At 47.8% G+C, this 21,596-nt stretch overlaps 1 protein-coding gene across 2 annotated transcripts in view; it reads left to right on the top strand.

The window, feature by feature from the left end:
• Window positions 1–17,026, top strand: part of SLC28A1 (solute carrier family 28 member 1) — a 90,600-nt gene extending 73,574 nt beyond the window's left edge. The window contains exons 16-17 of one of the 2 annotated variants that reach the window (XM_030813838.1): window positions 2,993–3,085; window positions 16,883–17,026. In XM_030813838.1, coding sequence (XP_030669698.1) covers window positions 2,993–3,043 — 51 coding nt within the window. In that variant the 3' untranslated portion in view covers window positions 3,044–3,085; window positions 16,883–17,026. The remainder of the gene's footprint in view (window positions 1–2,992; window positions 3,086–16,882) is intronic. The other variant, XM_012507165.2, reaches the window with a different exon arrangement.
• The last annotated feature ends 4,570 nt before the right edge of the window (window positions 17,027–21,596 follow it).

Raw genomic sequence — 21,596 nt, 5'->3', positions numbered from 1 at the left:
TCTTACAGTTTTTTATTTGTTTGTTTGTTTGTTTGAGACAGGGTCTCACTCTATCACCCAGCCTGGAGTACAGTGGTGCAACCACAGCTTGCTGAAGCTTTGGTCTCTCAGACTCAAGCCATCCTCCCACCTCAGCCTCCTGAATAGCTGGGACTACTACAGGCAGGCACCACCACACCTGGTTAATTTTAAAATTTCTTTTATAGAGATGAGATATTATTATGTTGCCCAGGACGGTCTCAAACTTTTTTTTTTTTTTTTTGAGATGGGGTCTTGCCGGGCGTGGTGGCTCATGCCTGTAATCCCAGCACTTTGAGAGGCTGAGGCGGGTGGATCACTTGAGGCCAAGAGTTCAAGACCAGCCTGGCCAACATGGTGAAACCCCATCTCTACTAAAAATACAAAAATTAGCAGGCTTGGGTGGTGCACGCCTGTAGTCCTAGCTACTCAGGAGGCTGAGGCAGGAGAATCGTTTGAACCCGGGAGGTGGAGGTTGCAGTGAGCTGAGATTGTGCCACTGCACTCCAGCCTGGGTGACAGAGTGAGGCTTCATCTCAAAAAAAAAAAAAAAAAGAGATGAGGTCTCACTCTGTCACCCAGGCTGGAGTACAGTGGCATGATCACAGCTCATTGCAGCCTTGACTTTCCCAGGCCTAGGTGATCCTCCAACCTCTGCCTCCCAAGTAGCTGGGATTACAAGCCTGTGCCACCATGCCCAGCTAATTTTTGTATTTTTTATAGAGATGGGGTTTTGCCATGTTGGCCAGGCTGGTCTCCAACTCCTGGCCTCAAGTGATCTGCCTGCCTCAGTCTTCCAAAGTGCTGGGATTACAGGCATGAGCCACCATGACCAGTCAGGGAAGTTTTATATCCTTTCTTTGTTAATTTTCTCTCTTTCATTTTCTCTATTTTCTCTTTCTGAAACTACTGTTTTTTTTGTAATGTTAGACCCTCCAAATTTATCTTCTAATTTTTTTACCTCTCTTCTCTTATTGTTTTCTTTATAATTTTGTTTGCTTTCTGAAAATTGTCCTTAAGCTTGTCTTCCCACTTTTCTATCAACTTGTTTCCTGCTATCATAATTTTAACTTTCCAAAGCTCTTTCCTTATGGTTGGCTTTTCTTTGTTTCTAATATGCCCTTCCTGTTTCATGTGAGTAATATCATTTCCTATGTCTCTGAGAATATTAATAGTTTCAAGGCATTTTTCTTTGTCCATGTGCATTGTCTCTGGACCCTCCATTCCTTTTTGTTTTGTTTGTTTTGATCTCTGTCTTCCATATTAGATTCTGTCCTCAAATCTACGGTGACCCTTTGTTTTATGTTCATACGTAACAATGAGTCCCTGAAGAGTTGCTTAAACACTGAGGAGTTGGGGAGGGGTAAGGCTTATCAACTAGTGTATCTTACTGTGAGATAACTGGGCTGGGACCATCTATTTCAATGGGGGGAACTCTTGGATTTCAATACCTATAAATCTATTTTCTGGGGTCATGATGTTTCTCCAGAGAAGAATCTTCCAGTCTCCTGCCTGGAGAGGGCACACATAGGGTAGAGAAAATTCTAGGAATACAGTGGCACAAAGAGGGAGGAGGTGGTGCTCAACATTCAGTTTATAAACTCTCCCTTAATCTTTCTTTAAAATACAGAACATTTTCCACTCTACTGTGCCTGCTTTTTTTTTTTTTTTTTTTTTTTTTTGAGACAAGGTCTTGCTCTGTCGCCCAGGCTGGAGTACAGTGGCGCAATCTCAGCTCACTGCAACCTCCGCCCCTGCTGAGTTCAAGAGATTCTCCTGCCTCAGCCTCCCAAGTAGCTTGGATTATGGGCATGTGCCACCATGCCCGGCTAATTTTTGCATTTTTAGTAGAAACAGGGTTGCACTATGTTGCCCAGGCTGGCCTCGAACCCCTGTACTCAAGCAATCCACCTGCCTCGGCCGGCCAAAGTGCTGGGATTACACGCATGATCCACTGTGCCTGGCCTGTGCCTGCTTTTCTGATTCAATATCTCCATAGGATAAAACTCTAGTTTCCTGTCAGAGAAGAAGGAGCCACCTGGGTATGGGTGATGGGCAGGTGGGCCTGGGGCTCTAGGCTGTCAACTCCGCTTCTTGTTTTCAACCCCACCTTCGCCCTCGCTTTTGCAGTAATAGGTGCCTCCAGTTCCTGAGCTTCACTGTTCCGCTTTATCGGCTCTGCTTCCAAAACTTTGTTAACATTCCTTATCTCTCCTGTTGCTGCTCTCATTCTCTTAGTCCTTATTGCTTTATAAATCTTTTCTTCCTTTACCCTTTTTTAGTGGAGTTTTGAGCGACAACAGTGCTAACTACAGGTGCTCTCAATTCAGCATATTTGACTGGCTGATCCTGAATTTGCTTTGCAGGGACAGAATAGCAGGGTGAGTGAAAGTCTGGGCTTCGGAGCCAGACACATACATACATGGTTGAGTTCCAGCTCCACTTCTTCACATCCCTGTGTGTCCTCAGGCAAGATAATTTCAGGTTTCTCATCTGTAAAATGAGAATATCACCTCCTAACTTGTAGGGGTGTTATAAGCATTAACTCTGATAATGCAGGGATTTTTGCCCAGCCTTATCTGAATGCAAGGCTGTGCTCTGAACCATCTAACCAGCCTGCCTCTTTTGAGAACAGCGTGACTCAGAAAGGGGCTTCTCTTTTCAGCCTGGATTTCAGAATAAAGAAATGCATGGAATACAGCCACAGCAATCGCAGGTACTCATTCTGTGAGTGAGAGAGAATTTTTTTTTTTTTTTTTTTTAGAGACAGGGTATCACTCTGTTGCCCAAGCTGGAGTACAGTGATATAATCACGGCTCACTGTAGCCTCAACCTCCCGGGCTCAAGGGATCTTCCTGCCTCAGTCTGCCAAGTAGCTGGGACTACATGTATGTTCCATCACACCTGGCTAATATTGTATTGTATTGTATTGCATTGTATTGTATTGTATTGTATTGTATTGTATTTTTTGTAGAGACGAGGTCTTGCTATGTTGACCAGACTGGTCTTGAACTCCTGGCCTTAAATGATCCTACTGCCTTGGCTTCCCAAAGTGCTGGGATTACAGGTATGAGCCACTTTGCCTGGCTGAGAGATAAATCTTGATGGTCGTAAGACACTAAGATTCCGAGATTGTTACTGCAGCATCATTTAATGACAGTTAATTAATACGGCAGCAGTTTAAGGTGGTCCAAGTACTCCAAGATGTTGGGTGAGAGAAGCTCATGCCAGGTAAAGTCACTAGGTGAGACAGCCTGGAAGAGTTTGAGATTCACAACAGGAGCACCTACGACAGAGATACTGCCCTTCATCAAACCACTGGCGCAAGATGATTCATTGAAATGTCAGCCCGTGTTCATTTGGTTTACATTTGCTCCTCCCCTGGCTCTTTCAAGCAGAGAGTGAGTCCCCTGGTGTTTCCTTGCCTTGGGTATTTCTGGTGATCAGAGCATAAAATCTGTTGGAAGTTGGTGGGTCTTTCTGTCTTTTGTAATAATCTTGACCTAATTTTTTTTTAAATTTCTTAATTATTTTTAGAGACAGGGTCTCACTCTGTCACCCAGGCTGGAGTGCAATGGTGTGATCATAGCTCACTGCAGCCTCCAACTCCTGGGCTCAGGTGATCCTCCTGCCTAAGCCTCCAGAGTAGCTGAGACTACAAGTGCTCACAACCATGCCCGGCTAATTTTTCTTTTTTGTAGAGACAGAGATCTCGCTATGTTGCCCAGGCTTGTCTCGAACTCCTGGCCTCAAGTGATCTTCCCTTCTCAGTCTCTCAAAGTATTAGGATTATAGGTGTGAGCCACTGCACCCAGCCTTCCTTGACTCTTTATAGAGACTCTGTAAGGTGTCCTGGAGAAAGAAGAAAGAAAGGGTGGGCCTGTGATTTTTTGTTTTTTGAGATAGAGTCTTGCTCCATCGCCCAGGCTGGAGTGTGGTGGCATGATCAGGGATCACTGCAACCTCCATCTCCTGGGCTCAGGTGATCCTTCCACCTCAGCCTCTGGAGTAGCTGGAACTACAGGTGCACGCCACCATGCCTGGCCCATGTTTTGTATTTTTAGTAGAGATGGGGTTTCACCATGTTGCCCAGGCTGGTCTCAAACTCCTAGTGCTGGGATTACAGGTGTGAGCCACTGCACCAGGCCAAGGGTGGGCCTTTGAGAGCAGGAAGAAGGGAGAGGAAAAGATTTTTACCCCAGAAGGGAAAGGGGCAGAGTGTGACTAGGGCTGGGGGTAGGGAGGAAAGGTCTCAAACCTTGACTCTAGGCAGTGTCCAAAGGTGACAAGGCCTTAGAGGGCACGGCTGCCTGGTACACTCAGGGAGAGTGGACTTGAGCACAGAGCTTTTGCCCCTCCCTCACAATCCCCACGTTCCAAGGGTGACAGCAAATCAGCAGAGCCACCAAGCCTGAGGTGCCACAAGGCTGGGATGATGGATGTTCTGCATTTGCTAGTGTGACCAGTGGAGCCAGCCTGAGGCCTCGGCACTGCCTAAGACCCTGGGACCTTGACAAAATCTTGAGAATGGGGGAGGGAGACTCAACGATATGCCTGAGATTGAATTTCTTGCCAGCTCAATGGGATAGTGGCTTAGAGTCAGATTTAAATTGAATTAGAAAAAATCAAGAAACAGGCCAAACCACTCCAGCCTTGCAATCCCTCGGCCTATCCCTAGCCACACCCCTTACTCTCATGCTCACCAGCAAGCAGTGGCTACCACCACTGGATGCCCCATGTGACCCATAGCTGAGGGTCTTTATACACTCTCTCCCCAGGAGTGGGCATCCACTTGTGTTTCCCTGGACAGGGAGCTTCCAATCTTCCATCCTGAGGTCCTGCTAGAATGGGCTGTCAGAATATTCCCTCACTAGACACAGGGGTGGGGAAGCAGGAGTCCAGTTTCACAAGCAGGGAAGGGACTATAGCCATAGTGAGTGGTGGACACGTGACGGGGGGTGGGACACCCTTTCACAAAGTGGCCCATCACCCCACAACACAGTATGGGACAGGGCTGGCTTCTCTTCAGCTCTGGCATGGCCAGGGAGGGTACCTACCTGGGGTCCAGCTGCACCCCGAGCCTGTCTATCAGCCATTGTACACCAGGCCAGTCCATGATGGGCTCACCCAGGATGAGACCTGGACAGCAGCTGAGCCATGCAGAGCAAGTGGGTGGTTAAGAGGCAGATGGTCCAGTTGGTGCTTTCAGGCAAAGTGCCAGCTCCTCATCGTGGCTCACAAGGATGCTTGGATCCAGCCCCTGATGACCCCCTATTTCACCTCTAGCCATTTCCCAGCACAGCCCCTCCCCTGTCCTAGCTCCAGCCTCACTGAGCTGCTTTCAGTCCCTTGAAGGAGTTGCACTCTTCTTCCTCTCAGCTCTTCCACAGGCTGCTCCAGACGCTTGACCACTCCTTTCTTTCATGTACCTAACTCCTACTCATCCCTCAGGACCCAATGTGGCTGTCTTCTCTAGGAAGCCATCTGAACTCGCAAGTTGAGTTGGGAGTCTGTTCTGGACCTCCCACAGCACCCTGATTCTCCTGTCTTGGCCCCTGTCATACCTTGTGAAGTCTTGTTTAATCATCTATCTCATACGTGTCAGTATGCTTCTGGGGGCAGGAAATGTGTCCATCTTGTTTAAAACAGTATCTTTAGGGCTTGATGTCTAGTGAGAGAGGAAGGGAAGGGGAAGGAAAAGATAAGGGTGTGGGAAGGAAGGATGGAAGGAAGCAGGGAAGGAAGAAGAAAAGAAGAGAAAGAGGGAAGGAGGCAAGGAAGATGATGAAGGAAGATTGCCCACTCCTTTCAGGGCACTCATTGCCCCAACAGATCTTCCCAGCAGGAGCAGCTGCACAGAGATCACCTATTCCTTCCTCTCACTCAGTAGGAGACATGCTCTTTATTGGTTAGAATGGTTGACATTACCCAATATCAATTGCAAGTAACAGTGCATTCAATAGAAAATGGTTTACATGATGTGAGATTTTTAATATCTCACATAGTAGCAACTCCAGGGGTAAGTGGCTCCAGGATTAATCCAGGCATCAATGATGGTATCAGGGACCCTGGCTCTTGCCACCTCTCTGCTCTGTTATTTTGGTTTTATCCTTGGATTGACCCCTTGTGGTCACAAGATGGCTGCTGAAGTTCTGGACATTACACCCAGACAGGGCCATGACTAGTAGAAAAGGCTTTTCCTCCTATGCATTCATTAGATGGGAAGAATCCTTCCACAGAAGCCCCCAGCAGATATTTCTTTCTATCCTGGGATTAAGCCAGAGGCCCATGCTGTAGCTGCAAGGGAGGCTGGAAAAGCAAGTGTGTCTGCAGCTGGAGGCAGACTGCCAACATAGGAGCAGGAGGGGATGATTGATGCTTCCCTCTTTGTCTTACCTGTGAGGCTTGAGACTTCCTTGCCTTTGAAGATCCTCAGTATGGAATCCAAGTGCTTGGACCTTGATATGGCTTGGCTGTGTCCCCACCCAAATCTCATCTTGAATTGCAGTTCCCGTAATCCCCACGTGTCATGGGAGGGACCTGGTGGAAGGTAATTGAGTATTGGGGGTGGTTACCCCCTTGCTGTTCTCGCGATAGTGAGTTGAGTTCTCACAAAATCTGATGGTTTTATAAAGGGCTTTTCCCCCTTTGCTTGGCACTTCTCTTTCCTCCCACCATGTAAAGAAAAATGTGTTTGCTTCCCCTTCTGCCATGATTGTAAGTTTCCTGAGGCCTCTCCAGCCCTGCAGAACTCTGAGTCAATTAAACCCCTTTCCTTTATCAATTACCCAGTCTCAAGTATTTCTTCATAGCAGCATGAGAATGGACTAATACAGACCAGCATGGCAGTTTTTGGGGGGCAATACATGGAAGTCTCCTCTCTGGATTTAGGCTAGAGACTGCTTGTTGATTCCAATAGCCATTTTCCCTTCTTTTCTCTAAAGTGTATAGTTGGATATATGGCCACCCAGAATAAAATCAACATGTCCTGGCCTCCTTTGCAGTGGATGGGGGCATATAACTAAGTTTTGGCCAAAAAGATGAAAGCAACATGCTATATAACTTCCAAAGTATACCTAAGGGAGGGGCCATGCACTTCTTCTAGGATGACCAACTTGTCCTAGTTTGCCTGAGACTTTACTGGTTTTAGCACTAAGAGTCCTGTATCCTAGGAAATCTCTCGGTCCTGGGCAAGCCAGAATAGTTGGTCACATTCTCCATCCCTTCCTCTTTCCTTCTGGCTAGAATGTAAGTGTGATAGAGGCCATTGTGGAGCCCCAAGGTGGAAGCCACACACTGAGGATCTCACAAGATTAGGCTGCTAAGTTGGAGGGAGGCAAGGCGGGGGAAGATTAGGCTGCTGGAATGGTGCAGGCACACTGATTTTAGGTTACTCAAATTGTTTCTATAGAGAGGGGTCCTGAGCCTAGATCTCTGATTAATCCCTTTAGGTGTCAGTGATCTGAGAGAAAAACAAACTTGTATGTTTTTGGTATTTTTTTAAATGTAATTTTATTCATTTATTTATTTTTGAGACAGAGTCTTGCTCTGTCACCCAGGCTGAAGTGCAGTAGTGCGATCTTGGCTCCCTGCAACCCTCCCGGGTTGAAGAGATTCTCCTGCCTCAGCCTCCTGAGTAGCTGGGATTACAGATGCCCACCACCATGCCCAGCTAATTTTTGTATTTTTAGTTTGACCATGTTGGCCAGGCTGGTCTTGAACTCCTGACCTCAAGTGATCTGCCCGCCTCAGCCTCCCAAAGTGCTGGGATTACAGGTGTGAGCCACTGTGCCCAGCTTATTTATTTTTTCTTTAGAGTCAAAGTCTTGCTCTGTCCCTGAGGCTGGTGTGTGCAATGGCATGATCACAGGTCACTGCAGCCTTGAACTTCCAGGCTCAAGCAATCCTCCTGGGGGGTCTTGCTATGTTGCGTAGGCTGGTCTTGAGCTCCTGGTTTCAAGCAATCTGCCTGAATTAGTCTGTTTTCATGCTGCTGTTAAAGACCTACCTGAGGCTGGGCAATTCACAAAAGAAAGAGGTTTAAAGCACTTACAGTTCACATGGCTGGGGAGGCCTCACAACCATGGCAGAAGGTGAAAGCCGTGTATCACATGGCAGCAGACAAGAGAAGAGAGCTTGTGCAGAGAAACTCCCCTTTTTGAAACCCTCAGATCGCATGAGTCTTATTCACTATCATGAGAACAGCACAGGAAAGACCTGCCCCATGATTCAATTACCTCCCATCAGGTCCCTCCCACAACATGTGGGAATTCAAGATGAGATTTGGGTAGGGACACAGCCAGACCATATCACCACCTGTCTCAACCTCCTGAGTACCTGGGACTACAGGAACATGGCACCATGCCCAGCTAAGTTTTTTATTTATTTTTTATTTTTTTTAGAGATGGGGGTCTTGCTATGTTGCCCAGGTTGGTCTTGAACTTCTAGTTTCAAGTGATCCTCCTGTCTCAGCCTCCTGAGTAGCTGGGATTATAGGCATAAGCCACCGTGCCCAGCCCTTCTATGTCATTTTGGCTTCTGTTATTTTGGATTATCTATGACTTGCAGCTGCAGCAAATCCTAACAGAGAAACAAGTCTAAAGCCTTGGAGGATGCTGGGGTGTTGGAGATCTGCTTTGTTATGTTGCTACTCGTGCACATTGGGGAGCAGGTGTTAGTCCTGAAAAGTTAAAATATTTTCCACACAGGTGCTTCAGGGGCTGCCTTGGGGGATGAGTGGCTGACATTATGGTAAACTTTCTACCCCCAACCTCACCAAAGGCTTCAGCCAGAGTGGTTCTTGCTCTCGCTTCCTTTAGCAAAAGGGTTTCCTTCCTAAAAAGCAATTTGAAAGCCACTGGTTCTTAAAGGAATAGTGATGGCCTGACCCCCTGTCATGCTCAGACCCTCCCCTCCCAGCTATTTTGCCACTTCTTGCCAATTTACATATGAACTGCACAAATTCATTCAGACACAGACATAATAGTGAACTTAGAGACCAAAAAGAAAGAGGAAGTTAAATCCTAGAAAAAGTTGCGTCAGCCTAAATCCCTAGGAGAGACTTGGCAGTAGACGTAGTCCCTGGTAGCAGCCCTGTATGGGACTTGCTGCTACAGGGACCTCTCTGGGGGCCATCACCTTGGAAAGGGAACCTACGAGACCCTGGGGTGTTGTATTATGTCCCAGGTGACTGTTGTTTCTAAGAAGGTGTCGCTGTTCCTGGAAATACTGGCTTCAGGTGCACCTGTGCAACTCAGGAACTGTCTGGGTTTGTGGGTGAGTCTGAGGGTAGACTGCCAGGCCAGGGAATGAAGATGCAGGCAGGGTTAAGGACAGACACACTTCAGAGGCTGGGGCAAAAGAAGGGCTCAGATTTAGTGAATCTTGGAGTCAGGATTTCCTATCTGGTCCACTATTGGTTGGTATGGAAGATACAAGCAGAGCCCTGTACTTGAGGAATCACTGGGGACCAAGACACCCAGGACAAGGGGCATAGTTTAGGGGATTTCTGAAGCCTGTACAGGTAAGCAGGGCTGGGCTATCTCTCCCAAACTCATCTGGCCAGAACCCATCTGGCCCATCTAACCCTTGAAGAGAGGCCTTGTTGTATCCCATCTCTGTCACTTCCTGGTTGAGCCTTACTTTCTTCTTCTGCAGCATGGGGTAATAATAAAGCTTGCTTGATGGGTGTTGCGAGGGTGGGATGCAAAAACTCAGTCTGATGCCTGGTTTGGTGTGGCTTAGCTGGTTGTTCTGGCTCAGGGTCTCTCACGCTGCAGTCATCTGAAGGCCTGACTGGGGCTGGAAGATCTACTTCCAAGATGGCTCACTCACAAGGCTGTTGACAGAGGCCTCAGCTCCTCTCTACATGGGCTTCTCCTTAGAGCTGCTTGAGTGTCTTCACGACATGGCAGCTGGCTTCCTCCAGAATGAGTGACCCAAGGGAGAGAACAAAGTGGAAGCCACAATGTCTTTTATGGCCTAGCCTTGAAAGTCACATGCTGTCACTTCTGCAGTCTCCTATTGGTTACACGAGCCAACCCTTTCTAACATGGGAGGCACTGCTACCAGGAGGTGGGCAGCATTGGTGCCATCTTGGAGGCTGCTACCACAAGGACCTAATTAAGCTGTGGAACCAATCTTGAGAACGATGTGTTGCCTTCTTGTTAAGTGATGTAAGAAGTCCTGCTGTTATGTTACTTGTAACTGAGAACATTCTGATATCTCATCCCCAAAGTTCTTTTTCTTGGTTAAGGTAGCCAGAGTCAGATTGTGTGACTTACAACCAAAGCCCCTGACTGATCCCAGACAGTAAGCCCAGCCCATCAGCCCGGGTAAGGGGAGAGGGAAAGGAGGATCCTGAGCTGGGGCACCCTCTGGGACACTCACTTTGAACCTCAAAAACCTGACCTGGCCTTCTAGGATCCAAGAACAGGCACTGTGAAGGGAGAGAAAACATGGCTTTTATATGCACAAATAGTCATGGTTAGTTAAAAAGAAAAAGAAAAATGCTTGTATAGTAATGATATGACTCTGGTTCTGCCAGCTTCTACAGCTGGCTCTGTGGCTGAGTCTCTGTGGAAGGACAAAATCCTTCTCCTTTCTGATTCCCTGCTTAACTTTGGTATTGGACTAGTTCCAGCAGAGATTCCTAGCAACCAGGAGAATTGCTGAGGTTGCCACCGTGGGCCAGGAGAGCATTGAATTTATACAAGTCAGATCTCCTACCAAAGACAGGCCAGAAAATCAGGATTCACTGAGTCCTCCATCGCCTTCATGTGGGCCCTGGCAAGCCTTCACACTGCAGAAGGAAGAGAAGCCTGTGTGAACTCAGCCCCCTCTGATCTTCTGGATCAGCTGCAGCTGGGAGCACAGTGGCTGGGTGGTCCACAGACACTCGCAGCACCATTGCTGCCAGGCCTGGTAATTATGTGCTGGGAAAGAGAGCACCCTGCCCCCCACTCAAACTTCTGTAATTTGCTGGATCCCAAGAGTACACATGCAGGGGGCAGACTGCAGGGTCCCAAGCACAACATGCAGAGGGGCAGGCTGCAGGAAATGATCCAGGGTCGTCTTCATCCAATACTGTAATCTTTTGCATCTGCGAGAAGCTGTAGGCGAGTGAGACACTGAAGCATTTCTTAGAAACAATAACTATTTAGCAATAATCTCCATCGCTATATAAAGGGCTTGGGCAAAGGGGTGTAGTGGGAGAGAATGCAGGAGCCCGGGGGTCCTGGCTCTGCCACACATGTCTGGCATAGCCTTCAAGTATTTCTCTCTTGTCGAGCCTTGATTTCCTTCTTTGAAAAGAGAAGTTGAATCACAGAATGTTACATGTAATAAGGACAGAGGGATTTGACTAATGGCCTAATATGTAAAGTACAATGCTTCTGGCTGCAAGTAACAGAGGACCTAACTAGAAATAGCTTAAACAACAAAGATGTATTACACCACGTAGCAAAGAGTTCAAATGTTGGGTGGTTCTAGGGTTGGTTAATTTCAGCAGCTCTGTGATTACACTTGGGACAGGGACCCAGGTTCCTTCCATCTTTCCATTCTGCCATCACCAGGTGCTGGCAGCTCTGCTCATGGATAGCTGAAACAGCTCCAGGTACTGCTTTCTCACCCAGTCATTCCAGAGGCAGAAAATGGTTACGTATCTTTCTCATGTCTCTTTTTTAGAAGGAAGGAAACTTTCTCAGAAGCCCCTCTCCACACCATCCTCCAAGACCACCCCATACATCTCATTGGCCATAGTTGTGTCACATGCCCGTGACTAACCAATCTCTCACGTGGGGAAAGGAGTGACCACAGTTGGTTGAAACCAATCAACTTGACTTGCATGGGAAGGGTCTATACAGGACAGGAAGAAAAGTGGGAAGTAGGTGAGGGGGGGAATGGATGTTGGTTGGACAGAAAACAAACTTCTTTTGGCTTCCTCACAGATGGACTGAGCTGAGCGAATCTCAAGTAAGCCAAGATTGGGCATCAGGAGTAATTTTTCACTTTGTTATGTCTAGAGCAACTCGAGCCTGGAACTAAGAATCTGATTCTCCGTGAAAACTTTTCCTTCTAAAATCATCTTAAGGGTCGGGCACAATGGCTCACATCTATAATCCCAACATTTTGGGAGGCAGAGGCAGGAGGATTGCTTGAACCCAGGAGTTTTAGACCAGCCTGGGCAACATGGTGAGACCTCATATCTACAAAAAAAAAAAAAACCAAAAATATAAAATCACCTTAAGTCCGTGGCCAGTCTGAGATGTAATTTTCAGAGCTGACTCAAGCCTTTGACGTCTGTTATGCCTCCAGCCCCAGTGGAATGCCAATGAGAAGTTCAAGGGCACAGTGGGCAAGTGCTCTCCAGGCCGGCTGCAGGTTCAAATGCCATCACTGCCTTATCTGCTGTTTGTTGATCTCAGCAAACTATTCTGGCAGCAGCTGGCAGTGATACCATTTGCGAATGACAGTAGCAACCCCTATCAGGCACCCCTGTCAATGAGATTGTATCAGTCAGTGGCCAGCCAGGAAAATGGAAACCACAGAGATATTTCAAGTTTTAATGAAGAGGATTGATTACAAAGCTGTTGAAAGGGCTAGAGAACAAAAATATGATAAGGGGTGCTATAGTCTGAATGTTTGTCCCCCTCAAACCTCATGTCGAAATTTGATCCCCGGTGTCGGAGGTGGGACTGTAAGGGAGGTGTTTTAGTCACAGGGAAAGATCCCTCATGAATGTGTTGGTGCCATCCTCATCCTCAATGAGCGAGTTCTTGCTTTATCAGAGTGTTCTCACAAGAGCTGGTTAAAAAGAGCCTGGTCCCTCCCCATCTCTCTTACTCTCTCTCTTGCCATGTGATCTGCACACACTGGTTCTCCTTCCCCTTCCACCATGAGGGGAAGCAGCCTGTGGCCCTCACCAGAACCAGATGCTGGTGCCATGCTTCTTGTACAGCCTGCAGAATGTACACCAAATATACCCCACCCCTCCCCTCCCCTCCCTTGTTCTTCTCTTCTCTTCTCTTTTTGACACAGTGTCACTCTGTCACCCAGGCTGGAGTACACTGGCACGATCTCAGCTCACTGCAACCTCCACCCGCCAGGCTCAAGCGATCCTCCCACTTCAGCCCCTCAAGTAGCTGGGATGCCAGGCACATGCCTCCATACCCGGCTAATTTTTGTATTTTTATAGAGACGGGGTTTCATCATGTTGCCCAGGCTGGTGTCGAACTTCTGGGCTCAAACAATTATCCCGCCTCAGCTTCCCAAAGTGCTGGGATTACAGGCATGAGCCACCACACCCAGCCCTCTTTTCTTTATAAATTACCCAGCTTCAGGTATTCTTTTACAGCAATACAAATGGACTAAGACATGGATGTTTCCCAGGGATTAGGAAGCTGCTTTATTCCAGGCACCCATACATGTCACTGCTGAGCTGCTAGAGGGGCTGCCCCCACCCTACACAATAATCCAGCCCCTAATCCAGCCAGAGCCACTGGCACTGCCAGAGCCAGAATGGCTTTTCCCTTCCTCCAGCCTTCTCATCTCTTCAGTACTTCCACTGGCCAGACCCAATTAAAAACCAACTGGTTGGAGGACAGGGATGGAAAGAAATGGATTGAGGCCCCAACAGATCATATGTGGAACAGAAACATGTAAGATGATGATCAATAGCACAGATTTCAGACTCAGAGAGGCCTGGGTTTGGGTCTTTACCCTGTGACCTTGGGCAAGTCACCTCCCTGGTGTGAGCCTTAGTTTACTCAATCTATAAAATAGGAATGATGATATACCCATTTCAGAGTATTGTTGTAAAGGCTCAAGAAGAAAATTATTATAAAGGACTTTAGCAGTGTCCAGAATCTTAGAAGGGGCTAAACAAATGTCAGTTGCAATTGTGTTCGTTACCATCTTCATTATCATCATCACTATCACAATAATGTCAATCTCAATCTGCTAGCCACAGCCTTTGCAACAAGCTCCTAGGCCCCCTTGCATCAGGGTCCCACTGTACCCTTCTAGGGGTAGCCAGGGCTTTCACAGAACTTTTACTAAGACTCCTTTGGACTTCCAAGACATTCTCCAATTTCCACGGAGCTACATTGGTAGCTATGCTTCTATTCTCCCAGCTCAGAAAATGTGAAATAACAAATGCCCTCATGAATTCAATAACACCTTTGAATGACCACATAATTTACCAAACGCATTTGAAAAATACATTTGAAAAATAGATCTCTCTCTTTCTGTGGGAGGGGTTATTTATCTTGTCAGCCAATGATGGAGATGAATGGACTCCTCTCAGGAGCCTCCTCTCCGACCTGGGGCTACCTCCTTCACACTTAGAGCCTGTCTGCTTGAGTGTGGACTCGTATTACTCCAAGGCTAAGGACCAAAGTCCTTGTCATGGCTGACAAGGCCCTGCATGCTCTGACTTTATGCCTTGTCCACCTCTTCCACCTCATTTTTCCACTTAGCCCCTTGTTTTCTGTTCTTAGCCATCCTGGCCCTCTTTCAGTTCCTGAATATGTCCTGCTCCTTCCTCCCATTTCAAGGCCTTTGTACTTTCTTCTACCTCTGCCTGGAATGTTCTTTCCCATATTTTTTAATCTCATTACTTCCGACTTATCCCCCTAGTCTAGGTGGGATATTTTTGGTTGTTAAGAGACTAAAAACCAGACCCAAAGTGACTTAAGCAAAAGCAGAAATTAAAAGTCCAAGCATAGTTCTGACTTCAGGTATGTCTCTATCAGGGGCTTAACCATTGACATCAACACCCATTACCTCTAGATTGGCTCATGTGTCCACCTCTAAGCCAATTGCCATGGCCAGGGAAGCGGCACATGCTAAATATCCCACTCATGAGTTGAAGAAAAATCAGATACAGTTCTAAGAAGGATGAGTGGGTGCTGGGCATGGAGACAGTGATCCATTCATGTCTTACTCAGTTCAGGGAGGTGCTCTTGGTGCCCACTCTCCACCCTCCAAGATGAAGTCAGTCCCTACTGCGATACACACTCAGAGCTTCCTGTACATCACAGCAGTCATCATCTTGTAATTATACGCTCATGTAGTTGCATGATGTCTGCTTCCCGCACCAGACTATGAGCTCCGTGAAGTCAGGGGCTGTTTTGTCATCACTGTATTCTCAGTGATGAAAAAGGCATTCAATAAAGAGTATGCATTTTAAGGGATTCAACTGGGACCCTGGGTGTGACTAGGCCCAGCCTACTGCCTTGACTTTTCCAGCTGCACCACCATTAAGGTCAGAATCTTCCCCTCCATAGTCTTCTCTTCAAGCAGGCTTGGGGACACTTACACAGGACACATCTCCCCTGACAAGAGAGTGACAATTTTCCCATGGGACCTGGCAGGCCTGTGTCCTAGAACTTGGAGTGAATGATTCAGGCCAGCAGAAAGGACTTGAATCAGGAGGGGAGCCAGGGAGAAAAGGAGGGTCACTTTGAATTAAGAACTTTAAAAAGAGTGATTCACGATCGTTGCGGCTGACATTTAAAAAGCCTCAAATACTTTTGGTAACCAGTGTGCTGCTTTGCATTTTGCCTCACATTTACCCTGGGAATGAAGCAGCCCCCAGTTGCTCTGGGGTAGATCGTATTTCGTTTTCTGCTTCTCAAGCATCGGTGATGTTTGGCTCCTCAGTTTCCCATATTTAACCTATTGCCAAAGCTTATTTTCATGGGAGCTCTTGCACAGTGGAGACATTCTGGGCTTTGGTGTCAGGCAGGCCACGGTTGGCAATCTGACTTTGCCATCTGCTGCATGACCAAGGACAAATTATTTAACCTCTCTGTCTCCATTTCCTCTCCAATCAAGTAACGATGCTAATGCCAACCTTGCAGGGGTTTGGGGAGGTGTAGATGGGGATGATTCTGTGCAACCTCCAGCTTTAGCCAAAGCTATGGTGGGATCATGGGAGGCAGGGGAAGAAGCATGTCTTGTGTGAGGGAGGAGAATGGGGAAGCCAGCAGGCTCAGGTATTGCTCTGTCCTACCCTGGTGCAAGTGTTAGTCTGAGTCCTCAAGAGAAAGTCTTGGGCTCCTTGTCCAGATATAGATTCTGTAAGACACACGGCACAAATGGTGTAGCTTTAGGATGCAGGAGACAGTGTGGAATGCTGGGTGTGTTGGGGAGTCGGGGGTTGTGAGGGAGGTCTTGGAAAAACCAAGACTTGGTCCCCTGGACATGGGCTATTTCCCCACTGAGGCCTGAAACCCAGAGGAACTTCCGGGGCCTCAGCCTTTCCCATACCAGGAGTCGGTGCCTGGGGCCCAGCCATTAACATGGTACAGGGCATCAGGGTAGGGATAGTGATGGGGTGATCTCACTACCTCCCCTTAGACACCCCCACATATAACAGGGTGACACCCTGTTGGAGGCTGGAGGCCTGCGTTAGTAGATAGAGGAAGAGCCAGAAAAATGTGGGTTCTGCCTACTCCAGTAATCCCAGGTGAGGCCTGGGTGACTTAGGTTCCATATGAGGGCCAACATAGTACTCAGCACTTACTGTGATTTTTGTTAGTTTATTTCCCAATTGAGAATTTCTAGAATACAGTAGCAGTGACACATACTTTTTTACTTCAAATCTGGCCACTTTAGAGAACTCTTTCGTCTTAATGACTTTTGAGTTGATTCCCAGGCATCTTTGACATTAAAGTCATGTCACCTGCAACTAATGATGTTATCTCCAGTCCCAACATCTGCGTTCCAGTTTCTAAGTCATGTCTCATTGCACTTCTCAGAACATCTCGACAATATTAGATAATAGCAGCGATGGTTGTTGCCCCTCATTTTATTTCTAGTTCCATTAGTTATGTTCCAGTAAAGTGTTTCTTGCTCTTAGGATATTCAAAAGTACACCTGCCGAGTCCCAGCCCTGAGGAGTGTTTCTGTGCTTCATTATTAAGTATCTTGAAGGCTCTCAGCTGGAAAAAATGCCCTTCATTTCTTAAAGAAGCATCCTTATATTTTTAAGAGTCTTTGAAAAGAAGGAGTTTTGTGTTTTATTAAGAACATCAGCCCTGGTTCTAAAACAAAACAAAACAAAACAAAACCAACCAACCTGTGTCTTTATCTGTAAAAGGAGCTGAGAGGTATGGAGGAGCAGCAAAGGTAATAGTAACCACTTCACAGAGCTGTTGAGGGTTAAATGAACTAACACGTGCGAAGTGCCTGGCAGGGAGTCCGGCAGCATCAGGCTGGCAGGTGTCATCGCTGTCACGGGTCCCATCCGGGGCTGTCCTGACACACTGCTCCCCTCTCCAGGCCAGGAGGCCCCGGGCTTCTCCCCTGCTCCTCCCCTAAAGTGGCATGGCCAACAGGGATCCCAGCCGCCATTAGCCAAGTGTTCTTTTGGAATTTGGCTGAAAGCCACAGGCTTGGCATTTGGGAGGCTGGATAGATTGGGATGAAGACCCCCAGGGAAAGGCCAAAAGCTGGAGGACCTTGGGTGTCCTGGCTGTGCCCATCCAGCTGTGGGACCTCAGCATGTCCCTGGGCCCCTGGGCAGCCTGTTTCCCGAGGAGATAGTCTCTGAGGCCTGGCCTACCCGCTGGGACCCGCTGAGTGAGACGAAGGGCTGAGCCGGCCCAGGGCACAGTGGGGAGAGGACTCTTCTTATATAATAGATAACGACATGGCTTGCTCGAGCAGACCCTGTGAATTTCTCCAGAGCCACCATATTACTCCCACACACCCCCACACTGCTTTTCTCCTCTACATGCACCTAAATGGTGCACTTTTTAGGGGGACGGGGATGGGCAGGACTAGCTGAATAATGTGTGGGGCCCACTGCAAAATGAAGTGTGTGGGGGCCCTCTGTTCGACAATGATTAATAATTTCAGGCAGGGCACCATGGCTCACGCCTATAATCTCTGCACTTTGGGAGGCTGAAGTGGGAGGATTACTTGAGGCCAGGAGTTTGAGACCAGCCTGGACAACATAGTGAGACCTCATGTCTGTTTTTTAAAAAAATTTGGCCAGGCACAGTGGCTCATGCCTGTAATCCTAGCACTTTGGGAGGCCGAGGCGGGTGGATCACCTGAGGTCAGGAGTTCAAGACCAGCCTGACCAGCATGGTGATACCCTGTCTCTACTAAAAATACAAAAATTAGCCAGGTATGATGGCACACATGCCTGTTATCCCAGCTACTCAGGAGACTGAGGCAGGAGAATCGCTTGACACGGGAGACAGAGGTTGCAGAGAGCCGAGATCACACCACTGCACTCCAACATGCGCCACAGAGCACGACTCTGTCTTAAAAAAGAAAAAAAAAATCAAAATGGTGACCTCAGAGCATTAAACCAAGAGTGAGACCCTTGTAGACACAGGCGCTGTGACTGCAGAGGTTTCACACTTATGAAGCCAGCCCTTAGGGTACGAACAGACACCGCCCAGAATACTACCTATTAAGAACTTCGGACAAGAAACTTCCTTGCTGTCGTAGAAACCAACAGTGCAGTCATGGGGCTGTGAAGGTGGAGGGCGGGGAATCCCAAAGGCCTTGGTTTCATCATCACAGAAAATCTCATCAGGAAGGTCAAGCTGTCGGGACTGTGAGAGTGCTAGTGGCATCTGGGTCCATGTTGCTGAGTTCATCTTGACCTTCCTGTATTTTGGGTAGGTGAACCCCTAAGCCCCTAATTACCTATCTTTGCTAAGCTCAATGAAGTTGGGTTTCTGACATTTAAAAATATAGCAGTGTTGAGAATCTTGGACTTTATCTAGTAAGTGGGAGAGGATTTGACTCCCTTGCCTGGTGGGAAGCAGGGGTGAAGTCAAGAGGAGAGGGCGTGTGTGGTGAGCACTGGGGACAGAGCCATTTGTTGGAAGATAAGTCTGAGGCTGTGGCAGTTAATAAGGTCATTCTGAGAAAGGGAGTCCATACTGAGGTGTTAATCCAGGGCTAGAGCTGAACTACAAAAACCAAGGTCTGGAGGGAGATAGATACAGGTGCACACCTGAACTCTGGAAGTAGAGCGAGGGTCCTCCTGGGGTTTTACTCCTTTACTATTCTGGCCCTGGAGGTGCTGCTCCCTCTAAACTTAAAGTTTTCCCTCAAGGGTGGTCACTTGGTCCCTCCCTTATCTAAAAAAGGCTGGAACATACAAGAACACTTTACTAAAGGCTTGGAAGTACCAAGAGAAATAAAGATAAGGGTGCCCATGAATCTGGAGATGACCGAGAGGCCTTGTATCTGGAGACGGCTGGACTCCCCTTTTCTAGGGGCAGACAGGAGATCCAGGGAGTTCTCCTTTTTAGTCTCTCAGCTTCTGGTGGCCTCTCTCTCTTTTATTTCCCCTCATCCCTTCTGGAGCTGAGGGGGTGAAGGGGATAAAATACCTTTAGATCAAGCAATTCCACTTTTAGGAGCTCATCCTACAGAAAAAGTTACATTCAAGGATGTTCACCGTAGCTGTACTATTGTAATAGCTGTTCATGTGCAAGTGTGTGTGTGTGTAATATATTTTATATAGAAACAGGTCTGGAAGCATACAGTCCAAACTGTTAACAATAGTTACCTCTACGGAAGGAAGGGAGTGGGGAAGGAAGAGAGACTTTCCTTTGCCTCTGTACACTTTATATACTTCTGCTTACTTCGGGTTTTTTTTTTTTTTTTTTTTTTTTACTATTTTTCCAGTATGTATTCATGTGTATAATTATAAAATGTGTAATTTAAACATAATGAAACTTAAAAATCATATTATACAAAATTTTGAAAGTTCGAGGAAAGAACATGAAGTCAGATGCCATAGATTTGTAGGGCTGTTAATCCCCATAGTAATTTCATTTTTTCCACCAGTTTTCAGCAGTCTGGAGGCAGGACTGGAGGAAGGTGATGTTAAATGGACCCGGGAGAAGGCAGCTAAGGCACAGGGGCTCAGTTGTTCTAGGCATTTGACATCAGTGAGCCCATTTACTCTCTGAGGTAGATAGTAGTCCTAGATTTACAGTGGAGGACAGTGGCTGGGAGAGATGAAGTCAGGAGCTCAAGGTCTAATTGATGGCAGAGCTGGGATTCAGACCTCAGGGTGTGGAGCTCTCCCACTGTGGCTGCCTCCAGCATGGTTCAATGGGGGAAGGCAAGGAAAGGAAGACAAAGAACTGGGTGCAGGTGGCACAGTCTTTGAGTGGCTGACCCCTAGGTGGAGACGGAGATGAAACCAGGAGGGAGAACTGGCTGTATAGAGGCTTAGGTTTAGTAGAAAAGGTGTGGAGGCAGAGTAGGTTTGGATTTTAGACAGGCAAAGCTGTGAGGGACCCGGCATCTGCATGCCTCTAATGAACTGGTGAGGGGGGCCATGAGGGCTGAGTCTCCCGGGAATGGACTGACCTATAATCCACAAATCTGTGCCAGTCACAGGGGTAGGAGGGAGGCTGGGCCTAGGTCCTTTGGTTTATCTCCTTTCCCAGCCCCATTGACCTCATGCTCGAGTCCTGGAGTAAGAACTGAAGCAGACATTCAGCTACAAGTCTGAGTCTTGTGGAAGTCAAGCAGTTCAGGCTGGGGGTCCCTACACCCGGGCAAAATGGATTGAGGCAGCTGGTGAAGCGTGTTCCACTTTGTGCCACGGAATAGTGAGGCTGAACGTGGCTGGTGTGGTGGAGGCAGCCTACCTTCCAGCAGTACTGGGATTGTTCATGAGCCCTCTAGACACCTGGTAGGGATAGGATTCTTTGCAGGGGCCTGTGGAGTCCTGGGTGACTTAGTGGGTGGCGCACACCAGTGACGTCTGGGTTACTTCTGTGTGACCCATTTTCTGTCCACTGTCACAGGGTAGAGAAGTGTTCAGGGACCTCAAGGTGCAGGTTAGAGCCAGGGGAGGAGGGGTGGGGTGGAATTGATGTTAGGTGGTTGGAGCTGAGAGGAAGGGCCTGTGACTTCCTGGAGTGTCCCAGGCTGAGGTTCTGGGTATGGGAAAAAGTGGGCTGAGACTCCAGAAGCAGGCAGATGACTCCTATCTTTCCTATCTGCTTCTGCATCATTCATAGCCCCAGGTCTCTAGGGTCCCAGAATTGCAGAGCTGGAAATTAGTTACAGCTTTCTGGGAACAGAGAGGGTAAGTGACCAGCTCAGGACAGCACAAGGCAGTCCGGGCAGTCAGCGAGGTGTGGGGCGGTGCACGCGGGGCTTTTCAGGCCAGCTGATCCCCCAGCCCTAGTCCCCAACTCCCTCATTTAGTGCATGGCCCAAGGACTAACAAGGGAGGCGGGACGCCGAGGTCCTGCCTAGGAGGGGAGGGCCGAGAGGACTAGAGCTGCCTGGAGCCCCAGAAGCGGCAAGGTCAGCGCCGGGAGTCGTCAAGGCCGGACTTCTCTGCAGGGCGGGGAGGAGAGGTCGCGCTTTAAACTTCCATGAACTCTGGTGGTTCCAAGCATTTTCTCCATGAAGTATCCTTTATTTACAGAGCTCCAGATTCTACCTGGAAAAAAGACCTCTAAATTGCAGAGCAAAGGCGGAAAAAAATTCTACGATTTAGGCGGAATAAGGAGTGATGTTTAAAAATCTTTTCCTTTGTTAAGACATCTTCGCCAAGCCAGTAGTACTTTTATAAG

The sequence above is a fragment of the Nomascus leucogenys genome, chromosome 6, assembly GCF_006542625.1.
Source record: "Nomascus leucogenys isolate Asia chromosome 6, Asia_NLE_v1, whole genome shotgun sequence".
Lineage (NCBI taxonomy): Eukaryota > Metazoa > Chordata > Mammalia > Primates > Hylobatidae > Nomascus > Nomascus leucogenys.
The sequence above is the reverse complement of the archived record's forward strand: the minus strand, read 5'-3'. Positions and strand labels throughout refer to the sequence as shown.